At 31.5% G+C, this 10,540-nt stretch overlaps 1 protein-coding gene across 1 annotated transcript; it reads left to right on the forward strand.

The window, feature by feature from the left end:
- The first annotated feature begins 7,307 nt into the window (after positions 1-7,307).
- On the forward strand, positions 7,308-9,640 carry LOC127788724 (remorin 4.1-like). The gene is made up of 2 exons (XM_052317317.1): positions 7,308-8,139; positions 9,109-9,640. Exons 1-2 carry the CDS (start codon positions 7,522-7,524, stop codon positions 9,298-9,300), a joined length of 810 nt encoding a protein of 269 aa, XP_052173277.1. The 5' UTR covers positions 7,308-7,521; the 3' UTR covers positions 9,301-9,640.
- The last annotated feature ends 900 nt before the right edge of the window (positions 9,641-10,540 follow it).

The following is a 10,540-nucleotide window of genomic DNA, read 5'->3' on the forward strand; positions in this document are numbered from 1 at the left end:
TAAAATGAGTATTATAAATTTATATTAAAATAAAATTAAAATATTTTTTAAATCAAAATATAAAATGATCAAAACAAGATGAGGAATCATTATAAGATTTTTATCAAACTGTGTTGTTAAATTTTGTGGAATGCATTAAATGACGTATGTATCATTTTTTCTTATCTATAAGATTTAATATATGCTTATCGGGATAGGAGAGATAAGCATATCTGAAAAATGCCAGATAAGAAGTCACGTAATTTCTATTCTAATTGTCGTCAGGTAAATTTAACAAACATATTAGAAATAACGAAAGTTTAGAATATTTTTCATATCTTATCCATCTCGATCTATATATTGATTAATAAACACTACCTAAATAAATACTATATTTTGACATCGTAAAGTTTCGTTAATAGAATATTTTTTTTAAATACCCTTTAAGGGTTTCGTTTAAAAATAAATATTCTTGAACTTATAACTTTTAACAATTAATTTATGAATAATTTTATGACTACATTAAATTTTATTTTGTTTAAAGTTTTGCCTTAAAAAGATAAAAAGTACATTGAAATTATCCAACGTGGTCCAATGAACATTTATTTAATTTTTTTTATTTTTATTCACATGTGTATAGTACAAGAGGAGTACTCCTCTAGTACTAATATTATGAATTTTTTGAAATGTTATTATGTTGTCACAAAATAGTATAAAATATTAAAATAAAAGTGGTCGACCAATCTAACTCAGTCAAATTAAAACCAACCAACGTATAACTTGCGAATCGACCAATCTAATAACTCATTGGTTTGAAAACAAAAACTAACAACCATATTAAACTAAAAACCAAAACTAAAGTTGATAACACTCTCCAACATACCTTAACATACACAATTATTTTTTGTGATATATATTTGTAACCACCCCCAAGTGTTAATATTAATGTAAAAGCTTGGTTGGGAATATATCTTGAGGCCCAAGTACCACTCAAATCTGGGCCTAAATATGATTGGGCTCGTGAATTCACATCTAGAAGCCCATTGGGTTTTAATAATTTCCATTTTCACCTTTTCTAAAGTTTTCTATTTTTTCTTTTCCAAATGCGAGGTCTAAACGTATATATTTAATTTAAATTGTATAGAAATAAAAATAGATACGATATAAAATAAAAAAGAGAAAATGACATTTTTCAAAAATGTAGAAAATTGAAATGCAGGGAAACGCGTAAATCAAAAAAAATATATAGGTTTTTTTTGAAAATATAATTTTTAATATATAAAATAATAACTTAATATAAAAATAAACATAAATTTTATAATGTATTCAAACAAATATAAACATAAGTTATATCATATATGAAACAAGACTTTTTAATTAAAAATAAATAATAAATTAAAAAAAGAAAAATAATCAAACATAACTTGGTTAGAGATGGAATTTTTTCTGTCTCTAATCTCTTCATTGACAAAAACGCGTTTATGATATTTTTTAAATATTACGAAACAGTCCTAAAACATTTTTAAATTTACATAAACAGCCTAAAAATATTTTTTTGGTATTTTTCAGCATCTTGATGTAAGAAACGTTTCAGAAACATCGAAACGACCCTCCCAATGTGTTTTTGTATATAAGGTTATATGAAAATAAGATTGAAATACTTTTCAGACTAAGATATAGAATGATTAACATAAGATTCGAAAGCATTCCAAGATTTTATCAAACTATTTGTTAATTTTGTTGAAATTCACTAGATGATACATGTGTCATTTTTTCTTATTTGTAAGGTTCAAGATAGATAAAAAGTCACATAATTTTTTTTAAAGATTATAAGATAAATTTAACAAATATAATATAAAATATTTTTTTTAGATACTTTTCATATTTCACTTTAAATTCACTTGTAAAAAATAAACTTCATCGTGATTTTGGGGTTAGGGCCACCCTTGTACACGAAGATGGAGTTAAGAGTGATAGATTTACCTTTTCAATAATAGTAACGTCTTAAATAAATATATACATATATGTAATAATAGTTAACCTTTACCATGGGTTTATTAGTCACTCTACATTTATCTTTTAATTAAAAAATATATATATAATATTATAATATAAAGAAAAGAAAAGGTTACCAAATCAATCATTTTCAAGTAGCAAAGTAGGAGGAAAATGGGGGACACTTGTGCCCAAATTTGTTAGCATATAGTGCTCAAATGTCACATCCCACGTTTTAAATTAGGCACTTCCACAACTTCACTAGTTGCCCGCAAACAAAGGGTAGTCCACTTGTCAAAATCCTATTGGATTATTTTTTCATTACTCACTCAATAATTTACTCAAAATCATTGGGCGAGTCCGCAAGTTATCCTTATGACCAACTACAAATTAATATAATAAATTAATTCAGAGCAAACTTTTATTCAATTTATAAAGTTTTATATTAAATAATTTTTTTTTAAATAAAAAGGTCGAGCCCATTTTATTAGGCCTCGGTATTTTTTTGAGATCTAAATCTTAAATTGATACTTTTTTTTGTCGTTCTTTAATATTTTGTTAAAGATTATTCTTGTGAATCGATTTGATATAAAATTCACAAATCATATCATGTGAATTCATCCAAACAATAATATAATCGAGCATGATTTGAACTCATATTTTTAAACTTGGAAGATGATTGATTTAACTTATGGGTGCTCATGAAAGTGTAGAGCAAAGATTCTTTAAATACTAGCCAAATATGAATAGAGTGGGGAGGTTAGAGTCTTCTACTCATACCTTACCCTTATAAAATTATATATTATAATTCATAGATTTAAAATAAAAAACTCAAATCATATATCAATTTGAAATCTAATATATTTATGGTCTCTTTTACTTCTCAACTGATCACTAACAAACTGCTGCACAATCTAAAATATTGTAGTTGTTATATATTAGACTGTACTGATTCAATTTTTAATACATAATTCTAATACATCTTTTCTTCCATCCTTTGTACTTGTCACCGACCACCTCTCCCCTCTCTTGTCTTGTTGCCGATTGTTTCTTATCCTATCACACTGCCCACTCAATCTCGTTGTCAGTTATCATTTTTATCAATCCCTCATCTTTTTACAAACTTTTTTCGTCTTAACCCATTTTCTTCTTTATTCTCTGCATCTCAATTGTCATTGGCCATTGAAAGAAGAAACTATGGCGGAGATGGTGGTCGATAATGAGGGCTTTTTGAAAATTGGTTACAAATGATTGAATGATAATTTAAATATTTTAGTCCGTATCAATTGTACACTTTAACTCAATTAGGATAAGGTGTATAATTAATTTGAAAATGAATTATTTAAATATATAATTAAATTAACAAGAAATTTAAATTATCCACACAAAAAAATCAAAGTAGCGAAGTTAAATTATAGTTTCCCCTAATTCATTTGTTACATGATTTAACAAAGCTTTGTTGAGCTTTCTCACATGTCACGACAAAACAGATAATAGTAACAGTTAGTGACAGATATTATTAATTAACACCTAGACGCGGGGGGTTTCGTGGCCTGAGATTGGTTGTCCAACCGCAGCCGTAAACGTGTTCCAATCAACGGCCGAAGCCGCGTCTGCGGTGCATGGGGGTCGGTCCAACGTAGGCAAGGGACCTGATGGAACCCTCCCGAATGGGAATTCGCCACGTTTGCGACATGACAGGAGTGATGGATACCGTGCGACGCGTGTGCACGGCGCCACTGGTCTACCGGGCACTGCCGACCTTGCTGGGACCCACCCGTTATCCAATCCCTTTCCCGGCCGACACTTTTGATTCCGAAATTTTGGATGAGCCCCTGCACAATAAGGTAAATGCACGGCAGTCCGTCATCTTTGGAAGTCTTACACTTTTCATCTCCATAATTATTCATTTGTGTTTAAGCCCCCTAAAATCGTGGAAAAAAACAAAAAAAATGGTTAGCTTTATGTACAAGGTGATATATCATGATATTTGTTCATCTCCTTCTCTCTCTCTCCCTCATTCCCTCGTCGCTACAACCAATCACCCGTCGTTGTTCTTCGCCTCAGCCACCTCATCTGTTCTCCCCACCATCTCGTTTGTTCTTGTCGCTGTCTAGCCTTGTCGCCGTCTCGCATCTTCTCACCGCTGTAACCTCTGTTGCCTCGCCCCATCACCTAGTCACTGTCGCCTCCTCTCGTCTTGTCATTAGGGCTGATGGTGTAAGAAGGAAAGTGAGAGAAAGACAGAATAAGAGAAATGGTACTAAGTCTTTTGATTTAGGTCATTTATTGCAGGAACAAAATGGGTATTTCACTACCATGTAAATGATTATATAATCCACATTCTGTACAAATAACATGTCTCTAGCTTGATAGCCCTATGAACCATCATTATATTTTCTTTTATTTTAAGGTAAAAAAAGAAAAATTCAAGCAATTAACTATAAAACATAAGGTCTTTAATAAATTTCATAAATCATACGACAAATAATCATCTAAATAATTATTGGACATTATATTCATTGAGACCAGAAGTCTTAAAATATGAAAATATATCACAAGCCAAACTATTATGTTGGGTGGTTAATGTTTTCATGTTTCTTTATTTTTTTTATGTTAATATAGTTGTATATATCGACTTTTTCTAATTGTAGCACATGTTAATTTGATTTTATATATGTTAAATATTTTGGGTGATTTTTATTGTATTCAATTAGCAAGCTTGTTCATGTAATCTTAAAGATTTAAAAACAAAAACGAATTCTTGCAAAATCAAGAATGTTAGTTGAAAGGACATTTATTTTTGTCTCAAAATGTTTTAAATACGAAAAATTATAATAATAAGTTTGCAAGAGAGGCTTAAGTGATGACTAATTTTTCATGATAAACATCCAAATTTTTCATATTATGTGGTACGGACATTTATATACACTGAAAAGAATTATAATAATAGTCACAAATTTTAATTTTAGTTGATAGAGTTAATTATAATTTTTTAATGAAAATGTGACAAAAATAATTAGGCAAATAGCACCAAAAAAAAAACGTGAATTTGTAAATTTATCTAAAACGTTTCAATTTTGACAATTATATTTTAATTGACTCAATTGAGTATAATTTTATTCAATACCTAAAATTAATTTGAGAGCCGTGTCATTAAAAAAAAAAACTAAAAAGAGCTGGACTTATATATATAATTTTTTTATATTTTTTTTCATATATATACATGTGAGTTTCACTCATATATTTTTTTTTAAGGACAGATAATATGTCATATACGCAATGACACATGACTCCTAAATTAATTTTAGATATTAGATAAAATTACACTTAATTAAGCTAATTAAGATATAATTGTCAAAATTGTAATGTTTGGATAAATTTGTAAATTTATAAAAAAAAATTGAGTTTTTTTTCGTTGCTATGTGTCCAAAAAAAAATTATTGACATTTTACATTTTCTTTCTCCTAATAAGACAAGACCTAACTCCATGGCATGATTATGTTTTTTTTCTATAAAAATGTTATTTAAATATTTAAAAGGGACACTTCTATATTAGTATATTAGATTACATGTCTAATTAATATAAATATGTACCATACATAAATATCACACTAAGTGTTACGCTTAAATGTTTAAGTAGGATTCTAGAGACTTAGCCAACTAATTAAATTGGGATTAATTTTCAACAATTTAAAAATATTTATGGGCATTAAAGTGTTAAGGTTGGCACAACAATACTTGTTTGACTAAGGTTTGTGGACCATTTGCCCTGTTACCAAATCAAAATTAGGTGGCTTGCAAGACTCAATTAGGGTACTTGCCCACAGTTTTTCTTTCATTTTATTAATTTTTTATTAGAGCTTATGAGAAAAAAAAAAATGTTCTCTTTGTTGCCTTCAAAAAAAAAAAAAAAAATTCTTATGTTTTAAGAAAACTTCACTCACGCCACTTTGTTATAGAGTCGAAAAATATTGAAAATATCGCATTTTGTCCTTTAGTATATTTAAATATATCTTATATCTTATTAAAACTTCCACAATAGATACCAATGAGTTTGGAGAAAATTTTCAATTTTTAGGAATTATATTGATTATCTCTACTATTTAAAAATTATATTAGGATTACCTTGAAGTTAGATTTGCATTATACATAGTATTCTTAAAAATTTATAAAATTATATAAATATCTTAATAACTTATTTCCTAAAATGAAGAGGGTATATCGATGTGATCTAATAAAATCTATGGGGGCAAATGTAATTCATCCAAAATAAAATGTTAAAAACAATGAAACTCTTAAATAGAGTTGGCAAAATGATCTAAACTTGTGAAATCTATCTTGTCATACTTCAATGGGTTGAGTTAAGTTTGAGAAGGGCCAAAATGGGAATGATAAAATACTATCTCTGTATATAAAAATTTTTATTAGATTGAGATCAATTTCAAAGTGCCCAATCCTGCCATATGCCCTCTTACGACGGGGTATGGTGTGAAAACCCTTTATTCCCTCGAAATACAAGACTAACATTAGAATTCAGAGTTAAAAACATGACAAATCTATTTGTTATCGAACAATATTTTAAGGTAATGTTTGTTAAAATGAGTAAAATAATGTTGTATCGAGATAAGGTTGAAATACTTTTCAAACCAAAATATAAAATAGTTAAAATAAGATTGAGAATCATTCTAAGATTTTTATAAGATAATTTGTTAAATTTTTTGGAATGCACTGAAAATTATACTTTTTCTTTCTATATATTTGTTAAAATACATATAATAAGTATCGATATAAAGCTTTTTTTACCAAAATATTCTTATTTCCAAATTCATTCAAAACTCTTTATGGCGGAGATGACGATGATAGATAAAGCAATATGCGACAGAGGCAACAACGATATGCGAAGCAAGAAAATGAAAGAAAAGATGAAAGAAAAAAAAATGAAAAAAAAGGGTAAAGGTTTGATGGGATGGAGGACATATTATTTTTTTTTTTATCTGTAAAATTTAAAATAAATTTAATTAAAAGGTAAGAAAGATAAATTTATTTATAAAATTTTAGATAAAAAATTACGTGACTTCTTTTTAATAGATTATTAGATAAATTTTATAAATATAATATAAAATATTTTTATATCATAATTTTTTCATGTCATATTTTGATTATCAAACACTTACTTAAAAAGGAAAAACCTAACCTAATGGGGGAGAACAAGAGATTAAAATAAAAAGAGGGGATCAATTGTTAATTTAGCAAATCATCATGGTCTATCTCCATAATGAAATCTAAAGAAGCCTTTTAAGCACCCTATAACTAGAGATTTACATTATGAGTTGAGAGCCATCACTCATAATTGAATTCTATTTCCATTTGCATATGTGGCCGATATTCATCCCCTCCTCAATCATCAACCGACTTTATTATTACTAGTATTATTATTATTATTGAGATCATCAGATCGACTGCTATGCTTCAAACTTCTGATCTTTCTTCTTCCCATCCTCTCCTCCCATTCGCCAGTAGTTCTGTCTGCAACAAGACCTTGACATGCTGAGTACTACTGATCAATATTATCACAGAGAATTAGGAAGCTCCTCTGGGCAAGATCAGGAAGAAGAGGAGCAAGTCAGGGACATCCATGCACTGACGCCGCCACATCCGCCGCCGGCCGGCCGCCATCGCCGGAGAGAAGCTTGGGAAACAAGCAGCCACAGATCATCCTCCCTGTCCATGGCCAGCGAAGGAGGGTCCAACGAGAACTTCCCCTCCATGAGCAGGGAGTTCAGCGCCTTGGTCCTTGCAGGGTCGTCCATGGGGAATCCGAATGGGACTCAAGACAGCGACAATGGCGGAAACAACCTGGCTAGGATCGGGGAAGAAGCTGAAATGCTGGAGGAGACTAACCCTTTGGCCATAGTTCCCGACAACAACCCTTTGCCTTCGCCCAGGAGGGGCGGCGGCGGCGGAGGCGGAGGCGGCGGGGGCAACCACAGCGAGGTATCGGTGCATAGGGTGAAGAGGGAGGAGGTGGAGACGAAGATATCGGCGTGGCAGACGGCGAAGATCGCCAAGATTAACAATAGGTTTAAGCGGGACGAGGCTGTGATTAACGGTTGGGAGAGCGAGGAAGTTCAGAAAGCTAGTTCATGGATGAAGAAAGTTGAGGTATATACATGCATACGTGCATACATACATACATATATATATTTACAAACATGGAAACTTCATTATGTACACTCTACATGTATATGCCAATGATCCTTTCATGAGCAGTTCAACTGTTCAAACGTATGAATTCATGGCATCCTATAGCTAGGAATAACATAGAGCTCCCGCTTATTGCTTCTTGCTTCGACTCGCATCCATTCATGATCTTTTATCCTGCATAGTGGGTCAGTGGCTACATGAATTTTAGCTCGACAAGTATTCTTCTTCGTAGCATATCTCTTATCAAGTTTTCTTAGTCTTTCTACCTTTGTGCTAGAAACATGTTCCATTTTAGTGATAATCTTACAGGCTGCAAGTACGATTAAAGATTGCATTTCCAAGATAATATAATTTAATTCGAGTAAGAGCATACAAGGGTTAGTTTACTTGCTATACGGGGAATTTTTGGAAGTACATGAGGTACGGGGAGATGAAACAGAATTGGGTAAAAGGTTCTTAGGCATAGCATAAGATATATAATGATCAACAATTAGGGTTTGTGATGATGATGAAGAGGAGATGGAAGACTCTAGACTTTGTCTGTTTATGGGTTTTGTTTTTTCTTGTTGATTCGTCTCATATATTCAGCCTATAATTAATGGGTAAAATTAGTCTTTGGCTTGCAATTATATTACTAAGTCAGTTTAATTTAAACCTGGAAGTCTGGACACGTGGTTAGTATGAACATTAGGTAAGAATCTATGATTTTCCTTTCATAATCAAGATTATCTAACTGTGATAGCAAGTTAGAAAGTCTTCCCCTTGACAGCTTCTTCTTCCCACATGTGAAAGCATAAGCATCCTGTAAATTAAGTAACTTTCAAAGAGAGATGAATGTTCATGCAAACTGTTATGAATTCTCATATAATCTTTAATGATCGAGATCTTGTTTATAATATACTTTTTTTTGGGGGGGGTGGTGTGCAGAGGAAGCTGGAGGAGAAAAGGGCAAGAGCCTTGGAGAAGATGCAGAATGAGGTAGCAAGGGCACGCAGAAAAGCAGAGGAAAGAAGGGCATCAGCAGAGGCCAAGAGGGGCACAAAGGTGGCTAGGGTCCTTGAAGTGGCCAACTTGATGAAAGCTGTGGGCAGGGCCCCTGCCAAGAGATCCTTCTTCTGAGTCCCCAACCCTACATTTTTCTACAAAGTTTGCATATTATGGACAATACAATTAAACCACATTAGTACTCTCAGTTAAGGGTCCCTCCATCTTTTCAACTATAGGGTACTCTACATCAAAGGGCACATTCAGTAGTTGTGCCACCACAAAAAAGAAAAAAAAAAAAAGAACGCACAAATATGATCAAGATTTAGTGATCTTAAGAGTGGTTTTAAGGTTTCAGCTTCTCTCTGATTGTGGAATGTTGTGATTGTGAGGGTGATGATGTTTGAACCAAATTTTCTAGTCCTCTGTACAGCTTTACTTCTCTGTATATTACATATACTACCTTAAGCTTTAAGGTCTTCCAGCCAGTGGAATGTTCATCTGTAACATGTATGTTATACAGCTATATGATCAAAAAGGGGGGCTAACAAACATGCAAAATCATAATCTTCTCGACACTTTTAGTGTAAAGATATTGCTCCTCGGTAACAAGTCCCAAGTTCAGATGAAAGAGTCTAAACAGTTGTGCTATGTAATTCACATCGAACATAAACATTATCGAATGTTTTTATCATGAATTCTATTCAAAATATCATGGATTGGTGAACTAGATAAAATACTTTGTGCTTTTTTCCCCTCTTTTTTCAGTTTAGGTCTAACCTGCCTAAGTTTGGTTGCATTTAGGTTGGGGTGAACAGATCTTATACTCCAGTAGTTAGGAGCAGAGAAGAAAAAGAAGAATGTCATTGTTCTTTGTCTTTCCTTTCAGTTTGTTTGGGGTCTTGTCTTCTGTCGTCGTTGTCATCACAAGTCTTAATACCACTAAATAAGATCAAGTGTATAGATTTTAGTTCTTCAATTATCTCTTTCTATATTCTTTTTTGTACATAAGACTATTATATTGCATGCCATGTCTAATTTCCTATAATAAACCTTCTTTACCCCTACCTCTTTTACTACAAACTTATTGCATTCCATCTACCCTCCAAGCACATATGTTGGTCTAGTAATCTTCTTTTCACATATTTAAACTATCTTAAACATACCCTTGTACTGCATCTTGCATCTTTAATGGTGCAATTGAAATCTTATTATGAACAATCTTATATATTTTTAATTTTCTAGTTTCAAATGATCACGTGTTCCCTAGAATACTCTCAATTTTTAAAAGATTTTCCGATCACATAAGTAAGGTGGAGATTGGCTATATGAAATCTAACTTACTAATCATTCCTATCAGGGACTTAATTATTAA

The sequence above is a fragment of the Diospyros lotus genome, chromosome 13 (genome assembly GCF_014633365.1).
Source record: "Diospyros lotus cultivar Yz01 chromosome 13, ASM1463336v1, whole genome shotgun sequence".
Classification (NCBI taxonomy): domain Eukaryota; kingdom Viridiplantae; phylum Streptophyta; class Magnoliopsida; order Ericales; family Ebenaceae; genus Diospyros; species Diospyros lotus.

What these genes read in the sequence shown, in the direction of transcription:
- LOC127788724 (XM_052317317.1), top strand. Translation starts at nt 7,522, where the DNA reads ATGCTGAGTACTACTGATCAATATTATCACAGAGAATTAGGAAGCTCC. An exon ending in CATGGATGAAGAAAGTTGAG is followed by an intron (nt 8,140 to 9,108) that starts GTATATACATGC and finishes GGTGGTGTGCAG; the next exon opens with AGGAAGCTGGAGGAGAAAAG.